General features: G+C 35.0%; 1 protein-coding gene across 8 annotated transcripts in view; it reads right to left on the reverse strand.

Moving 5' to 3' along the window:
• The window catches only part of LOC311607988 (uncharacterized protein), a 129,822-nt gene that overhangs the window by 84,766 nt on the left and 25,992 nt on the right, over positions 1 to 19,064 (reverse strand). For 6 of the 8 annotated variants that reach the window (XM_084800279.1, XM_084800275.1, XM_084800277.1 and 3 more), the window contains exons 16-25: positions 18,678 to 18,706; positions 18,514 to 18,586; positions 16,335 to 16,408; positions 15,048 to 15,144; positions 12,716 to 12,786; positions 10,094 to 10,190; positions 7,715 to 7,785; positions 5,680 to 5,776; positions 2,249 to 2,319; positions 734 to 833 (exon numbers count right to left, since the gene is read on the reverse strand). In XM_084800279.1, the coding sequence (XP_084656405.1) occupies positions 734 to 833; positions 2,249 to 2,319; positions 5,680 to 5,776; positions 7,715 to 7,785; positions 10,094 to 10,190; positions 12,716 to 12,786; positions 15,048 to 15,144; positions 16,335 to 16,408; positions 18,514 to 18,586; positions 18,678 to 18,706 (780 nt within the window). The remainder of the gene's footprint in view (positions 1 to 733; positions 834 to 2,248; positions 2,320 to 5,679; positions 5,777 to 7,714; positions 7,786 to 10,093; positions 10,191 to 12,715; positions 12,787 to 15,047; positions 15,145 to 16,334; positions 16,409 to 18,513; positions 18,587 to 18,677; positions 18,707 to 19,064) is intronic. The other 2 variants (XM_084800274.1, XM_084800276.1) reach the window with 2 other exon arrangements.

A 19,064-nucleotide genomic window follows, 5' to 3' on the forward strand; every position in this document is an offset into this window, starting at 1 on the left:
AAATCTAGGCTCTGCCTCTCACTTTCATGCTTCATATATTAAAATTGCAGAGAAATCAGGTTATTTCCAAATAGATTTATTTAAACTGATCATGATGCCTTTGACCACCTCATAGCTCATTCTGTGTTTTTTTTTCTTCTCTCCAGTTCTCTTATTTTGGCCTCTCTGAAACTCTGCTGGGAAGTATCCATTGTTGCAAATTATTTATATATATCATACTCACTACCTTATGAAAATTAAACATAGTTCTGTTTGGTGTGGTAGTACAACACTGAAGACCTTCCCAATAGTGACGAGGATAATAGTAATAGTGTCATAAGCTCTGTTACCTGACACAGTGACATTTTCTAAGATCACCTGCTTGCTGGCATTTCTAGAGCTATTTAATTCATCTACTAAAGAAGTTCATTATTTTTGCACATTCCTCTATACTCCCCCCTCCTTGTTCCTGTCAACTTTCTGATCTAAACAAATTTCTCATAACCCATCTGCTGCCTGTTTTCATTATGCCACTTCTCAAACAATAACTTATACATTATCTACTGAACAGTTCAGCCAGCATACAACTACAACATGTTAGAAACCAGATTATACATAATTCTTTTTTTTTTTTACATAATTCTTATAACTATTTTAACTTGGCTAATGTGTATGTTGCCCTCTCGAGCACATAGTGCCTCCAGACTTACATAAGTGATTCTTCAAATCTCCATACATAAAATAGTAGTCTTACCTTTCATTTCCATACTCGCAATGTTTTCTCTTTCTTGACCTGGAATCCCAGCAAAATGAATGACAGCCTTCTTCGGTGGATAAGGCTCAGACATAATCTGCTAAAATTATAAAAGTGAATTGCAGAAGAAAGCCTCACAACTTTTAAGATGGTCTGGCTATCTCAAATCAGATGCACCGAGATACACAACGTCACATCACAGTTACAGAGAATCTCATGTATATTATTTAAAGCGAGTCAAACTTTTGGCCATCAGAAACATTGGCACAGAAATAAGAACACCTGTCAGGGAAACATCACAAGTGAAGATACAGTCAAAGCTATTTGTTAACTTTTATATGAAAGGTATACTGCATATGCACACACACAAAACCTTCCACAAAGATAAACTTCACTTATTGTTGTTGTTTCAAAATGATATCAGGTCACGTGTGTGTTTGTCATGCATTACAAGGTAACTCACACATGAGTATTTACAGCTGGGTAGCATTCTATTAATGAAGAGATTTTGGAATCTGATATTATTACCATAAAATTATAAAAACAAAACTTATACATTGCAACATGTGCTTATGTTAAGGTAGCATAGTCTTATGTTAAAATATGATGGCCATCTTACTGTTATCATAAAAATGATAACCATATGTCATATTGAGTTTCTGTGGTAAAGGTATAAATTAAATCTTAACTTTATTTTATAGATGGAGAATCTGAGGCTAAACTGAATAACACAAAATGGCCATCTCAACGTGGTTGTGTTGCTCAATACAACACATGAATATATGCCATGTACAATACAAAACCCAACAAGCATTATGTATTCAGAGGCAACTTTTGCTAGTTTCTTATATCCAGTCAATAAATATCACTTGGTAATAATAACAACAAATGAAGGGATCCCACCACACAAAACAAACACAAGTTGCTGCAAAGGAAAATACCCTAGGATAGAAAGTACAATATTTAACTTTGAAGAAAATGAAGAAATAATTTATAAGTGAAAATCAAAACTATCTTTCATAAGAATTAATGCAAGAGTATCAAATGTTGAGACAATTTGTTGTTTGGAGGAAATGGAGGACATAGATGAAGTATCAGGTATATTTGGTAAGTTAAATAATCAACCTATTACAGAATTTATAGACACCGAGGTTTGAGGATTCTGAAAGGCATTCTGTTACAAAGCAAAAGTGGTATTTAGTTTCTAATACATGGAAACTCTAAGAATAACCTAAGAATTTCAAGGCAGCAAAATATGTTTGTTTGTTTTTTTCAAACCAAGACAGTGTCTCTGTGTGGCCTGGCTGTCCTGGAATTGGCCTGGCTTCAAACTCAGAGATCTGTCCATCTCTGCCTTCCAAGTGCTAGGATTAACAGTGTCCATCCCATGCCTGGCTGTAAAATGCTTTTTAAATTAAATAGAGATAGGAACAACTCTTCCACAGCGTAGTGTGCCAAGCTATTATTTTTGCCTGTGCTGTCCTGTTATACAAAACAATTTAAATATTTACTTACCGGTGATGGGACACTTTTCTGACTTTCATGTCTCCCTTGTTCTTCTGTGCTTGTCACTTCTTTGCACAGAGCTACGGGTAAAGGCAAATATTTAAGTAATGCTAACTATGGTGTGTGGGTTCATTTTATGAGTTGTTACACTAAAGAACCTTGACTAATACATATAAAATGAATATATTATATATTTATAACTAAACAGAAATGCCACTTAGTTATAAGTGTTCATATTTTAATAATATTTTCATTTATTCCCTGAAGATTCCATTCCTTATACTTTTATCACACACACACTCCAATTTTGTAGTTTCAAGGACCCTTTATATTTAGTTGAGACTTAATAATTTTTGAGATCCTTATAATCATTCAAGATTTATGTATATCTGTGGACTGGCTGTAGATTGTACAAAGTTCAGAATATTGAATGAAAGTTCACCCACAGATCCCTCAAGTTAACATTAATGAACAAACACACAGTATTTTAGAATATTATTGTGCTCAGATTCTCAGTATGCACTCTTCACAGCCTCATTAACAAGAGTTTGGATGTAATGTGCATATTCACAACCAAAACCACCATTATATTTTGTAGACTGACTGTGATTACACACACACACACACACACACACACACACACACACACACACACACACTGTCTTATATTTCATTTTTTTTGTTGCTGTGATTAATATACTGGCACAAAGCATGTTTTGCATCAATTTTTAAACTAGAAGTTAGTTATGATTTCTAAGGTTTTTTTTTTTTCAGAAATTTGTGGTGTTTCTCAGAGTGGAATGCTGTATCTGAGATACTTTCCTTGGCTCACTATTACTGGTTACTGTCATTGTGTGGAAGTCAAAATGGCAGGAACTTGAAGCCACTAGCCACTAGCCACTCGGCCCAAAGCTTAGAGAGAATCAATGCGCACATGCTTGAATTCAGCTCCATTCCCACTCTTGTACAGCTCAGGGTCACATTCCTAGGGAATTATGTCCCTCACGTGGGCAGGACCGCCTATGCAATGTAATCACATTAATCCCCCCACAAATACATTCACAGCAAAACTGACCTAGACAACTCTCGTTGAGACTCTTCCCATGTGAGTCTCAGGTCAACACAACTAACTGTCACATATAATTAAAAGCTTTCTCACACTTTCCTCCTGTAAAAGCTCAATCGTCCTTGGTTCACTTTCATTGATTTCTCATCTTTCTAGAAAAATAGGCACCTCTAATGTGGGGTCCTTTATAATGTGTTTTTCTACTGCACATTAATACTTCAACTGTAAAAAAAACCACTTTACATGTGTAGATTTTGAGATGATGAATTGGAAAGGAGAAAAATTTAAATTGTGTTTCTTTAAATAGTCATTATTAGTCATGATCATTAATAATTTACTAATATCCCATTAAATGCTAAGGATTGCATGAATGCACGTAGGCAGTTTCCAACAGTTAAGCCTGAACTTAATCTAAACTTTGAGATTGCATAGATAGAAGGGTGGAAATTGTTAAGATAAGAAATTCAGGAGAAATATGAGGTAAAATAGTCATGTTAAAACATATGAATTATTGGGGAACAAGAGCCACCTACTTGGGGATATGAGAGAAAAGTAAAAGACATGAAAATGCAAAGTCACAGTGTCATGACAGATGCTTATTAAAATTTTATAAATCACACATAAAGGATTAGTGGTCAATATCATATGGTCATATCGGTACTAGACGGAGAACAATGTAACAGTGTAGAGGAAGGACTGACAGCAGGGTATACATATGTGTCACAGGATGTTTTAATTTGAGACAAAAGTTCACAATAAGGTTGGGCTTGAACAGGAATCACTTCCAGAAACACTTAACACTGTTGATATCTAGTAGGTATATAATTAATTATTACCTAATCAATGTATTACTAACTGGAAAACCTGGAAAATGCCACTCTGATTATTAGGAACCTGGAGTAACCAGAACCTGGAACCTCAGGAGGAGCCGGAGCCCCGAAGCTTTCCCTCGAGCGGTTCTCTCTAGGAGCTTCTCGAAGAGGAGCGATGAACAGCTAAAACTATCCCAAGGCTCCAAAGGCCCTGCCTCTTGTTTTTGGCTCACATTTATACTTCCTCTCAGCATTTGTTCAAGGATGTTTTTCAGCTGCTTAATAACCAATCTCCCCCACATGGTGGTTTGACTTCTAAGGGGATAAACATCACCTGCTCTCTCACAAGTCAGGTCAAAGTCAACCTCTGGTGGTTTTCCTTAGAAAACATACCCCTTGCTTGTTGAGACAAGAAATCTTATTGGTCTGGATCTGTCTGATTGGGCAAGGATGGGTGGGCAGTGACTTTTAGTATCTTCTTGTCTTCACCTCTCTAGATCTGGGATTATAAGGAGTGTACTATACTCTGCTCTCTTTACATGTATTGTGGTGATTAAGCTTGGGTCAATATAGTCAGAATAGCCTAATACATTATATCATGGAGAATTAATAGGCAGGCTCTAATAGGAGATTAAAATGTTTGACTCTTTCGTACTCTGAAACTTTCATCTGATTTGGAGTCATGCTAAGATTCAATATTTATCTTTCCTTTCATTGTGATGTATCATACCATCACCCAATGGTCCTTGACAGAGATCTTTGAAGACCACGCCTCAGAAACTATTTATTCAATGAGAGGACTCTTGATTAAGCAGTGACAATACAGAACTCCATAGCTGCTCATTTCCAATGTCAATTTCATCACAGTGACACAAATTTGACAATCCGTGGTCAATATGCAATCACCTTTATAGTTCTATTAACCTCAATCTACTTTTTAAGAACCTTTTCTGACTGTACCTTACCCTAATGTCTACAACATTAGAATTGAAGAAGACATCACATATTTCCAAATGTACATTTGAGCTGTCCTTGGTGGATCTGACCACTTCACTATGAGCCCTGTGATTTTCTTTCTCCAGTTCTCATATGCTATTGCATATGACACTATTTTGAGAAGTAGCTGGGTGTAAGGTATTAATTTTTAATCTTGTATAAGTGACAGTGCCTAATTCTGTTTCAAGATGGAAGAAAAAGAGGAATGGAAAGTGTGTTTCTATTACCTCTACACAGCAGGCTAATGGACAAGCTTCTTTTTAATAACTCTGTATCCTAGCACTTATTTTTCAAAGTCTTGGCATTTTGCACATGCCCCAGTACATGACATCCTCAGTTTGTGTTACTCACTGTATGTAAATTTTGTGCCATTCATCACATATATTTTCTCCATTTCCTTGTGTCTTTCTACTCCTAAGATATATTGAAATTTTGTAATACTATTCTTATTACCATTTTCTTACCGTATGAAAAATAGGTAAATGTTTTTGTGTGCAAACATGAATTAGCCTTCCTGGTTTATATAAACATTTCTTTAAAGGTCATTAATAAAATATGCACTTTACCTTTCAATTCTTCTCTTGCCATATTTTTGCCTCTCTGATCTCTGCTTCTAGTTAAGTGGTTCACATCTGCCTTATGTGGCAGAGGATCTGAGAAAGTCTGTTAAAAGTTAATAGTAAAAGTGAGTGGCAGAACATGTCCTTCTCCCATTTAAGATCTCAATACCTCATTCAAAAGCTCCGAATTGGACAAATGAGAAAAGTATGTATTGGAATTCATGTCATTCAAACGCGGTAGATATATATTTTATAAACCTAGTAACTTTTGTCTTCATGTGGTCACTAATAATGAAAACCAACATGGAAGCTCACCAAAAACTTTCTTAGAGAAACAAGAGTGGCTTTAACCATATGTCAACAAGGAAGTATTTGCTTAAGATTATTTGTTAATAATTGTGAAAAGTAATGATTACTATATTGCATATGTCCATATATAGGAGCTATCCCTTATAGAAATAAATACCAAAAGAAATTTGTATTATTTTCTATTTAAATTCAGCATCACTAATGTGTTAAATGTCCATTCATAGCAAAACTGCTCACACATTAATACAGTGAGGAGCATTTTGGAACCAAAAATAAAAATTCATGAGAGTCTACTATTACTGTCATTAAAAAAATAGCAAAATAAAAGTGTGCCTCCTTTTATATCCTCGTGGTAAAATAGCATAGTCATCTTAAAAATATAATAAAACTGGTAACAGAAATTAAAATGCATAGTATCATATTAAATCTCCTGTCAAACCTCTAAATTAAATCGTATTTCCTTTTCATTGATGCAGGAAATGGTTCTAACATGGCCATGTAAAATGAACACTCTAACATGACCTTGTTTCACACCATGTCCTTTTAAAATAAAAATTTAATAGCTGTCCTTTGAATTGAACAAATACACATGATATATTATGTAAAAATATTACAGACTATATTTTTAGAGGCTTTCTGTATTCAATATTTAGAGGTGTGCAATCTTGTATCTCATCAATAAATGTAATTTAGTAATGACAATGATGAATAAACAGAAGTTGTGAACAAGGAAAACACTTTGGAATACCAAAGTCAAGGATTAACTCCAAGAAGAATTAGTGGATATTTTTAAGAGTAACAAAGTAAAATTCATTATGATTTAGACATCCATTCTTAAGCTCATGGCTTCCTTCCTCCTTCAAAGACCTCTGGGCTTTCCCCGTACAATGGGTGGGTGGATACAGAAGAGAATTAACCAATTAATAATTTCAAAGAGATATTCCTTTGAAATGAGAAGAGGATATGAGACAGAAGCGATTTAACTATCTGCTTAATCATGAGATATATTTGGATCTTAATTTTAAAAATACATTTATTTATAATGTATACAGTGCTCTGCCTGCATGTACACCTGCAAGCCAGACGAGGGCATCAGATCACATTACAGATGGATGTGAGCCACCATGTGGTTGCTGGGAATTGAATTCAGGACCCCTGGAAGAGTAAACAGTGCTCTTAACCTCTGAGCCATCTCTCCAGGCCCTGGATCTTAGCACTTTAGTATGTTATGAAGTTTATGTATATGTGGATTAGGCAATTCTTAGGAATAGATTTTGCAACAAAATAAAGAGATTTGCTTTTAAATGCAAGAAGACTCTGAGAATATTCTAGTTATAAGGAGCTAAAATATTTGTATAACTTGTGATCTAACATGCTATTTAATTTTCTCTGATATTTTGCTAAACCAAAGTGTTAAATAACAATCTTCAGTTTACATATTAGTGCACCCAAGAACCTTTTTCTGAAGATATCACCTACAAAACCTATTGAAATGGAGATGTCTGGCTGGTGCCTACATAATGTCTTCACTCCTACATTCCACCGTCTTTGGTAGAGGAAGGTACTCTGCAAGCTACCAAAAGGGAAACACAAACACCAACCCAGGAACACACCCTTTGATCAACAATGCCACCTTGCCTGCAGGGAGCAGAAGATGGGAACCCATAATTGAGATAGATTATGTGAAGAAAAAAGTATATTTTCAATAAGGGGAAAATAAATATTTGCTTACCCATGAGTTATCGCTTGCACTGCTTTCATATGTTCTTTGCTCTTCCGTTGATGTCATTTTTTTTACTTCTGCTGATAAATGCACATTTTTATTTAAAGTAAAATACAATGAAATGATAGGTAAAATGAGGGCTTTCTAAAAATAGAGATATGTTTTCATTAAGTTAAAATTGTTAAACTTTTATTTTCTCGATCAATGGACTCACTCTTTGGCTGAAGAAGTAATTTTATTAGGTAGTTGTAATTTTTGCAAAATGTGATAAACAGATGATATAGATAGATAGACGATAGATAGATCACGCAGAAAAAAACAAGTTTGTGCAATGCTTAAAAAAAATTATCTGAACCTTTTAAAATCTGAATCTAAAAGATTCATTTACAAATTAATCTACTCAGCATCCATGAGCAAGCTTTAATATTGTGAAATACCACTGATGTATTCTCAGTTACGTTACACATTGCTCTCAATATCACAGTAGAGGCATCTAAAAACATGCATTTTAATCAGCAAAAGCTATTTTATCTAAATTCATTTTGTAGATTATTATAACTACATGGTTTCTCCCTTCCTCCAAACCCAGGCATGTACATCCTTGATTTCTCTCAAATACAAGGACATTTTCTTTATTGTTACATGCATATGTGCAGGTGTGTCTATGTGCATGCATGTATGTGCTTGTCTGTATATGTATTACTATACACATAAATACAACTTAATCTGTGTGATGTTATTTGTGTGTATGCTTTCAGGATAATGAAGTAAGCCCTTTCCTTTGCTATTCCCTCTCTCACTATTCCTTAGTTGCCCACAGATCTTTGTGCAGGGCTGCCGCCTCATGAGCTTTCCTCAGTCCACATCAGGTGTACATTGGAATTGACCTTGTTCAGCTCATGTTTAGGCTGCCATGTTTGTTGGACTTCATGGTTGCGGCTTCTGAAACTTCATGGAGACACAGCATCACAGTACACTCCCTGATGCTTTCCTTCTTGCAATTTATCTACCCACTCCTACACAGTGATCCTTGAACCTTAGGTACAGGAGATCAAAATTATTGTTTTGTCACTGTATGTGAAGATAAAAAGTATTTTTAAAGCTTTAAATCCAGTTCCTTGAAAACTGCCTTCCCTTTATGAAGACTCATCCTACTATTTAAAGTGTTCATTGAAGAGAAGACAAGAGGGTGTCACAGGATCTCTTAAGTATGACTTACCATCTATGTCTTCATTTACCCAAAGAAAATAAAACACAGCTTTATGCAATGATGTAAATATCAAGTAATTCCTTCCCAGCAGTGAGGAAGGAAAAGCAATGGAAAATACTGCTTCTAATATTTTTTACAGAGTTAGGTACTAGATCCACTTATATTCTGGCTTATAAAGTACTTCATTTTCCATACTCTAAAAAAATCATTATTTTCACATACTTCCCTCTACAGTCTTGCTTTGGTTAGTATTTACTTACTGTGCTCAAAAACTTATTGTTTATGGCCTGCCTACTCTATATTTCATTTTGCTTTGCTACTCTCCTGATATTAAGATATCTGGAAATTTATTCAATATCTGAATGGCAGCAATCAATTTTCAATTTTGCAGATGTGAAGGACATATTTTCCTTTTGGTTATTTTTATTTGATAGTTTATCATACATATATACAATGTGTTTTGATATATCTGACACTGACTCCCCTCTCCAACTCCTGCAGACTCTCCATGTGGACCCCCCAAGTTCATGCCCTTTATTTTCTTTTTATAACACACAGATTCTTTTTTTTTTCTTTTTTTTTTTCTTTTTTCTTTTTTCTTTTTTTTTTTTGCTGTGCATATGAACAAGTACGGAGCCATCCACAGAACATAGACAATCTACCAAGAATCACACACCTGAACAAAATTAATCTCCCTCTCACAGTAGCCATGAACACACAATTAATTCCTCAGCTAGAGATGGAGCCTCATATTACTACCCCAAGTCTATGTGGCGATGTGTACTGGCTTGATGCCTTGTAGATCTTGTGCAGGCAACCACAGCAACTGTGACTTGTGGGCAATGGCTCTGTCGTGCCCAAAGACACAGCTTTGCAGCTCTGACCTCTGACTTTCACAATCTTTTTCCCCCCTTCAGTGATGTTTTTTTTTAACCTAGGGAGGTTGATATTTTTGTTCCATTCATACTGTTCTCACGGTAACTTGACTTCTCTTCTAATTTATTATACATGAAATAGTGAATTTCTTGGGCTACTAGAATGCATTCGTTGTCCTGACTTAGAAGGAGCATTTCCATGGACAGGTTTCTTTTGGTGAGACTTGGAATTGAACTCAGATCTCTACTGCTGAGGTACTTCTTCAGTCTCAATAATGGGTTTTAAATTAAGACAGTCCTTACCAATCATGCCTCCAGAGACCACATTTTGTGTTCGTTGGTCTGGTACCCTCTGTAAATAAGCCAAAATCTTCTTTGGTCCATAAGTCTCAGAGATACTCTGTTAGGAGGGATATCAAAACTAATTTTCACCAAATCTCTTGGTCACTTATGGAGAGCATGTGAATTTCTTATTGAAAAAGAATGAGACTGGAAATTAAGAGACTAACATACATGAAACCACATCATTTCAGTAGAGAATTTCATATAGGTAACCTCTAACAAGTTTCTCTGTTATATTCTTACGGCCACTGACTCCATACGCTAAACCATGGAAGGCAATCACAACCATTTCCACAGTCATAAATATGGCAGTGGTGAAAAAGGTTTAATCATCAAACTCTACATTGCATTCCCTATATGAATAAAAGGGTTATCTTAAATATATTGAAGAAGATTGACATAAGGATATTTGCTATCACAGAACATTAATAACTAGGAATGGCTTCCATGATGAATATAATATTGAAGGAAAAGAAGGACATGAAACTAGCCAGAGCTTTGGCTGTACTCCGTGTTGCATATATAGAGGAAGTTGTACTAGCAGTTTCTTTGAGGCAAACAGGGGCTAGAAAACCAAAATATTAATTGTAAATATTTAAATGATATTAAAATTAGAACCACTGTTAGACTGTGTAATATGCAAATATTAACATGACATGATACTGTATCTCAGTTGAAGGAGAGCTTCAAAAGTCTAAAGCAAGCTGTATTAAAAGACAAGCATAAGAGCTCCGTGAAATAAAACAGCTACTCCTTTGCCCATTGTTAAAATCTATGCACTTAAGGACAAAGGTGACTAAAATATGTAATGGAAGTTTTGGGTTCTTTGTAAACTCAGTTCTGTTATGTAAATATGTTTTTGTTTTTGTTTTAATCCCAAGCGTGGGATGTTAGTTTGGGCTTTAGTTTGTACACAACTGATGAATGTCTTGTGCGAGGTGTGGACTTTGCCAGCTGGTAAAGGCCTGCCTTATGGGGCACATAGAGAGACGTGGTCTAGGACTCTGAGGAAGATAAACAGGAGAGCCTGGAGAGAGAAAGTGTGGCAAGCAATGGTGGCGTGAGGCAGGTAGCAGTTTGTAGAGATCAGAGATTTGTGTGGCAGATTGAGAAAAGCGTATGCATTTATTATTGACAGAGATTGGTATTACCCCCCAAAGAGCTCATTTGAACTTAAACAGCCAGGAGAAGTAAAAAGGTCTATGCCTACTCTCCCTACTAACATTATTTCTCATACCTGGGGTTAAGGGGTTGGCGGAAGGGAGGTAGAAGCATCAATACCCCAAATAAAATAGAGCTTAAAAAACAAGCATCAACAAAAATATGTGTGCCTTTCTTTACATCTTAGTGATCTGAAAAACCTAAGGATGAGGAGAGGTGATCCACTATACTCAATGTCCTACATAGGATGTTCCAAGTGATTAAACTGATTGACATGCTCTCATTGTAAGGTTGATCTTTAATTTCGTACTCAGAGAGATATACTCTGACTCAATAATGACAATACAATGTCATTATTGTTTTGCTTTCTACACTCAAGCATGTATTCTGACTTACAAGTGTTTTCTGTTCACTTGTTTTATTCCCTGTGACCATGTTGTAGATTATTATGTGGAAGCTTCTATACTTGCCCATCTATCATAGAGTATAAAATAGAAAACAAGTATGCAGTTTCAAAATGTATAAAACACCTCTCTGATTACCTCAAGTATCAATGAGAATATTCTCACAGCATATGTCTACAAAAAGTTTTGTGGCAGAGGGGTGTCTAGAGAGATGGCTCAGCAGCTAAGGACACTATTTGCTCTTCCAGAAGTCGTGAGTTCAATTCTCAGCAACCACATGGTAGCTCACAACCATCTATAGTGAGATCTGGTGCCCTCTTCTGGGGTGCAAGTACAAGAAGACAGAGTACTCATGCATATAAAATAAATAAATCTTTAAAAGCTTTTTCATAATTATCAATTTTTCATAGTACCGGGCACAAATATGAATTGTATCAAGCCCATTATAATTTCTACAAAGAATAAACCTAATATTCTTGACATTGCCTAATTTGACTAATTGAAGTATTAATAACTAAGAAAGAGTTTTTATATTAATAATGAAATGTCACATACAAGTGTATTCTCTTAGTAGATATTGTCATTTATCTTCTGAATCATACAGACTGAAGCAGTCATATGAACAGTCAAATCTTAAGCCACTGAAGTGATCATATTTTACATGAATCCAATTTATAAGCCACCATATTGTCTTGTTTATAACATCAAATAATTTCTCATAAGATATAATTTTCATCTTCATATTTTATCATATTGAGGTGGCTGTATAAGTGGAGGCCCAGGTAATCATCAGAGAGATAAGTGGTAGCAAATTCAAACATGGTGTTTAGCTCTAAGCCAATTCAGACAATGAAAGTACCCTAAGAATCATCACAAGATAAATATTTCAAAACTAAACAGTAAGTTGTGATCAATAATTCTATAGAGTAATCTGATATTCCATTTCACTCACCTAAGTTACACTGCTAAATCATCAAAATATATCAAATTATAACCGTAAATATAAAGGTTCACATACAAATGCCTGAGTCTTTTCACTGCTGTCATCTCTTTCTTCCTCATCTCTTGATGTCACTTCAGTCACTGGCTCTGTTGATAAATAAATATGATAACTATACTATAATGAAATAGTAGACACAAAGTCATAAGAAACACCAACATTTCAAAGCCCCAATAATAAAACTTGAATTGTATTGTCTTAGCTAAATATTTAAACTAACATTAATATTTGTTGAGTATTAACTCAGTGTATAATCAGTGTGTAATTATACAAAATTTCAATATATAGAACACACTTGATATTCGTAGGTTCAAGTAATGTATTTCCAAAGATTCATTTACAAATTCATGAACTGGATACATATGAAAAACATCCTCTGTTGGAACATTTTAAACATCATAGAAACATTATGGTTTATAGTGTATTCTGTGATTTACCTCTAACAAACAAACAAACAAACAAAAAGAGCCATGTAGCCATAGACATACAGAGAATAAAATGGTTTCTGCAATTGGTACTTATATAAGCAGCATGTGCACATACATACACAACAATGACAAACTAAAACAGCCTATCACTCTGAGAATGGGTGCCCTTAGGAGGGGGGGTGTCTGGGAGGGACAAGAGGGAGGAAAGACTGGAGCAGTGTGATATTTTATTTCAATTAAAAACACTTTTAAAAGGGAAAATATTAAAATTTCCAGAGTTAGCTCCATAAAACTACTATTCTATGTTCTTTACACATGAAATGATGTTTGGAATTTTCTGGAATATATTCTACTTTTGAGGCTACTCCAATATAGCAAATCTTAATTCATCATGACTATGTTTTCTACAAAAAGGTACATGCCGTTGTTGGAATATAAAATCTCCTCAGGAGTTTGAACACTTGGTCCAGTGCACCTGGCACTGATTAGGGTGGGGTCTTCCTGGATGAAGCAGATGGAATGGGGCTTGGGGCTTTATAGCCCACTGCCATTTCATGTTCACCCTCTTCTTCCTGTGTGCAGACAGAAGGTTGACCATCCAGCTTCCTGCTCCTGCCTTTATGCCTTCCCTTCCTGCAGCCATGTTTTCCTCATTTCTTCTTTTAAAATGGTCTATTAAGATGATATCCCTCAGTTTAAAATATAATTGATACAGGCTTGAACTGAGACAATATTTCTGAATATTTAAAATTTAAAATTCTCGGTATCCAGTCATTGCACAGTTAATTCTTACTGACGGAGTAAATTTGTAAGCCTGACTATTGCTTTTTTTAAAAAAAAATTATGTGAAGCGGGATAATAAAGTCTTAATTATTATATTCATTAAATTCACTTGGCAATTTTAAATTCACTTCACGTTGTTCTACAATATGGGACTCGTGGGCATTTTTTTCTTATTTTTTTCTCTCATAGGCTGTCCAGCTTCTTCCTCCTCACATGCCTAGGTAGTGATGAGAATAGCAGAAAACATACACACTATTTTGTTATCAAGGAATGTTTCTGAACTGATCAGCTCAGCAACCCACTAGAAGAAGACTGGTTTATTATATGTTTCATTCTTTCAAGCATATATTTGATTGTGTTGTGATTGCACTTTCCCCTCCAGGGTAGACAGGTTGAATATTCTTTGCCAACTTGTATGATAAGTTTTGCCAACTGCACAGTGGAAATAATGAATCACAGAAGTATAACACTGAAAGTTGATTATCAAAAATTAAGCAGACTGTACAGGCAATCATTTCTGATTATTATTTCTTTACCTTCACATTTCATTCCATGATTTCTTTTTCTCAGCTCTCTTATCTATATGAGTCTATAATGAAGTAATGAGTTATGTGGCATCATAGCACATTTATGAATGGCTTATTGTATTAAATTGCACCCACCCATTGTGAATATAGTTAGCCTATACGGTTGGGTACTTTAAAGTTCAATGCCTAGTAAGCATCAAGGGAGGAAAGAAGTCTGACTCTATTTCTGGTCAGGTTTATGCATTACAATGTTATTTTGTTTTGTTCTCCAGTGTTGGTTTTCTCTCATATACATTGCTTGCTGGGGTTTTTTTTTTGGGGGGGGGAGGTTGGTTTTTTTGTCATTCCATTCCCCATTCTCTCATCTTCATTGTGGTTTAATACTCTTCAATACTAGAACACCTAAATTTTTATTTACTAACTCAGCTGCATCCATGAATTCTCATCTGCGACACCTGTGGAATATGAAGAGATACCATTCTTATACCATTAATTCTTCCTTTTCACCACTATATTCTACATTTAATAGTCGTGTGTTTTTGGAGAGTAGTATATATTAACCCACATCATTTAAGTCCCTTGTCAAATAGCTTCTAAGAAAACCTGTTCTACCTTTCTTTTGTCCAATTGCTGTGGTTTGTCCTTGCAGGTGGGCATTTCCAGTTAGATAACCATTCTTCTCCTTCTGTGGAAGATACTTAAATATAGTCTGATAAAACAAATATAAAATTGATATGCATAAGATATGTGAGTTTATTTTAAAAGAAGAAAATTAAAGAAGGATGTTTTCAGAACTGGTGTAGCTTCAGTCCCTCAGAGAGCAAGTTACACTGACTACGGAATTCAATCCCCACCTCTAATTTATTGTGCCTACTAATGTTACCATACTCTTTATACAAATGTAAATTCTTCATGTAAATAATCGCTATAACCCAAGCCTAGTTTACTTGTTTCTTATTTTTATCCTGTCACTGTACCACATGCTGGTACATTCAGTGTTTAGCTGCCTATCACACAGCACACACTCAACGCCACAAACATTCAACTCCTAGACACTTAAAGCATCAGCAGAAACACTTGAAGGCCAGTGACAACATTTTTACAGCACATATCTACATGCAATTGCCTACAGGTGAGAAACTTTCAGAGAGTTATGTTTCAACATGAACTACTATGATAGCCAACAAAGACAGTACATGGTATCTTTGGCAATATTTTCTGACATAATCTGGTGAAAATAAAGTTTGAAAACTACTGTTTATACCCTAACACCAAAATGCTCCTCTCTGAAGCAGCCATTCTCCAACAGGCTGTTGATTTTCTAGCTGTTATTGACTTTATGAACTCAGGTTTTTCTCCATTGGTGGACAGGATGAAGTGCACTACAGGTCACATGGAAGACCTCACCCTTTCCAAATGAAAACACAGATTTTGAAACACTGATGATGATCAGCTTTTAACAGTCACTTACTTGGAGAAAAGTAAAACCAGAACATTCTGGGATAATAGATAGCTCTGGAAACTATATGAAGTGAGGCGACCCAATAGGGAAAACATAAGAACTGCATGCTCTCTCTCACATGCGGATCCTAGCCTATAATGTATACACATGTAGATATGTGCAAAGGTGTATATGTGTGTCAAGTCTAAATATCTAGAAAGGAGCCGTAGAAAGGGTAATATTAAGTGATGGAAAAAGACAGAGTGTAGGCAAAAGACACAAGATGCCTGAAAGTCCATAGGAAGAATTTGTTTTGCTGTTTAACTCTGTCATGCGACTGAATGTCTTCAGTTGGCTCTGCTTTGTTTCATTTTCTCTTCCCATTGGTAAATATTTGAGTTCAACTCATGGTATACTCAACATTAAATGTACAACTGAAAATTTAAACAATTACATACCAATGGCAAATTAATTGTACTATCGCTGTGACTTTTTTCCTTTTCTGTTGATGTCACTTCTGAATCTGAATTTGCTGAAAATACATAGATTTAGAAAAATAAACCACAACAAATTTATTAATAGAATGTTAGTATGTATAATAATTGAAAATTTAAAAATTGGTAATAATGAAATTGTATTTTTATTTTCCAAATGAAGAGTTTAATTAGCATAAATATTAGCTGAATAATCTCCTCTGTAGATAATTATTCTAATTATGCAGATGTTACATATGATGCTCGAATGACCACTAGAAACCATCATTTCTATTACACACTGTATTCATCCTCTAACTCAACCATTCTGTATAAGAGAACAAAGTTGGAAACTGGCTTTCATCAAAGAGAAGCAAGTGGATTCACACTTTTGTACCTCATATCAGTATCTCTTACACTACCTGGAAACTATTTACCTTGTAAAAATTACTGCTTACTTCCTCTCTTATATCAGATGACACCCTACTCCTTAATGTCTAACATGTGCTCATATAACATTGGGACAAGCATCTTGTCTTCTTTCTGCTCAGACTTTTATGTGGTAGGCCCCATGATTTGGTTGACTTCCCCCAACATATGCTACTATGCACCACTCTCATTCAGGGTTTCTACGACTTTTCTAGGGTACCTTTACTTACTAAATGAAGTTTCAATAGCTTTCTTTTCTATCCACTGCACTCTGAATTGAAAGTAACAATCTTTTCAACTATTTGTGTTTTGAGTCCCTATTTTTTTTTCACTCCGTAAGTGATTTTTGGGTCCCTTCTTGTGTTCTAAAGAGTGAAAAAAAAAAGTACTGAAATGGCTTTTCAGCAGTTCTCAACCTGTGGGCTGCGTCCATCAGAAAGCTCATATATGCCATGGCCTTAGGAACTAGAACACTGCTCAGAATCAAAATGACAGTTATGAAGTAGAAACGAAAATAAATTTATTGTTGGGGGTCACTACAATATGAGGGACTCTGTTAAAGGGCCATAGCATTAGGAAGGTTGAGAATCACTGACATAGAGTATAAGCAAAAATACAGAGAACACGATGACTAAAATGTGAGAGTATGAAACTAAATCACTATGGAAGCAAAGTATCATACAGCTCTCTGTCTCTCTCTAACTGTCTCTCTCTGTCTCTCTTTCTCTCCCTCCCTCTCTCCTCTCTCCTCTCTCTCTCTCTCTCTCTCTCTCTCTCTCTCTCTCTCTCTCGTGCGTGCGCGCGCACACACTCACTCCTTCTCTCTCTCCATTGAATAGAAACAGCATCAGTGATGAGAAACATCATAATATTTACAAAGTAGTATATTGCATGATTTGTTGTTACCTATGTAATTTATGACTGATGTATGACAATACGATGCATGAATCAGAACACAGATTAGATGCAGATAATGAAGAGAATGAGTCTCTTCACAGAATTAAGATGTAAATACTATTTAAATATTCAGGATTGATGTATTTGCTCAAGATGGTCAAATATTAGGGTTAAAGTAAAACTTGTTTATTATTGATAAATTGTTTATTATTTATAAACTGTTTCTATCATTTTATTGTTCCTATTTAAGGGCTATTAGTAATAATGCTCCATATTTAATTGACTTGAGAAATTTTAAAACAAATAATATATGATCTTTACTGATTTATATACTCCTGAGAACTTGCTGTACAACAGCATACCTAGAAAACACATATCTTATCATACTGAATAGTAAAATCTATGAGCATGTATTCATAGAGAGTGGAATTACAATGGAAATTATTAAGATGCAATGTCATGTGTTGTTCAAGATGGCTCAAGGGAAACTTTGTATTCAGCCTTTATAAATGATAGATAAAAATTAGTGTACACTTATGGAATGTTAAGAAAACCTGCTTAAGGTGATCATAATTAACTTCTTTTGACCTCTGGAATCATTCAAGATGGAAAACATGGTTATAAATTAAAATGTAGAAATTTCAATTCAAACCTACAATTTGAAAAGATTTCCGTATGTTTGTAAATAACACTGCAAAAATGTGATGCCAATAGTGGCAGTTGAGTCATTTATATTAAATAGTTAAATCAATATGGAGGCAAAAGAAGTAAATGATGTTGTAGTCTTTTTGAATAGTTCAAAGTATTTTTCCAGAGTGGCTTTTATCGCAAAAGTTACCTGATGTCAATGTCTTTACTGCTTCCATTTCTAATGCATTTTTTGGATCCAAGTCATTCATCTCAATGGTGGGCTGCATTGTTGGAATCAAAACACTTAGTGGTCATTGTATATGGCATTCATACGCACTTAATGATCCTTTATCAATGTATTAAAGTAATTACCTTTATAAGTGGATACTTTGTTGGTGATTCTAAATACCAAAGAAACAAACATTTATGTAAATATGCCAAAACAAATGTACATTAATGCAACTGAAGGTTTATGCTGCTTTTAGAGATAACTAATGAATTAGTTTCTCACAGTCAATAGTACACTGATCTGAAGTGCAGCAATCCTAACAGTTGAGTGAAAATTCAGTCCACGAAAACTCAGATGCAGGGAGCACAGACTGTGTTTTTCGTGGTGGTGGTGGTGGTGGTGGTGGTGGTTTTTCATGTTGTTTTTGTTTTCCTGTTGTTTTGTTTTTTATTTTTTGTTAGTTTTTTGTTTGTTTGTTTGTTTGCTTGGAGGTTTTTGGCTGTTGTCTTTTGCTGTTTATAGAGCAACAT

This window comes from Acomys minous (genome assembly GCF_964271855.1).
Source record: "Acomys minous genome assembly, chromosome: 10".
Classification (NCBI taxonomy): domain Eukaryota; kingdom Metazoa; phylum Chordata; class Mammalia; order Rodentia; family Muridae; genus Acomys; species Acomys minous.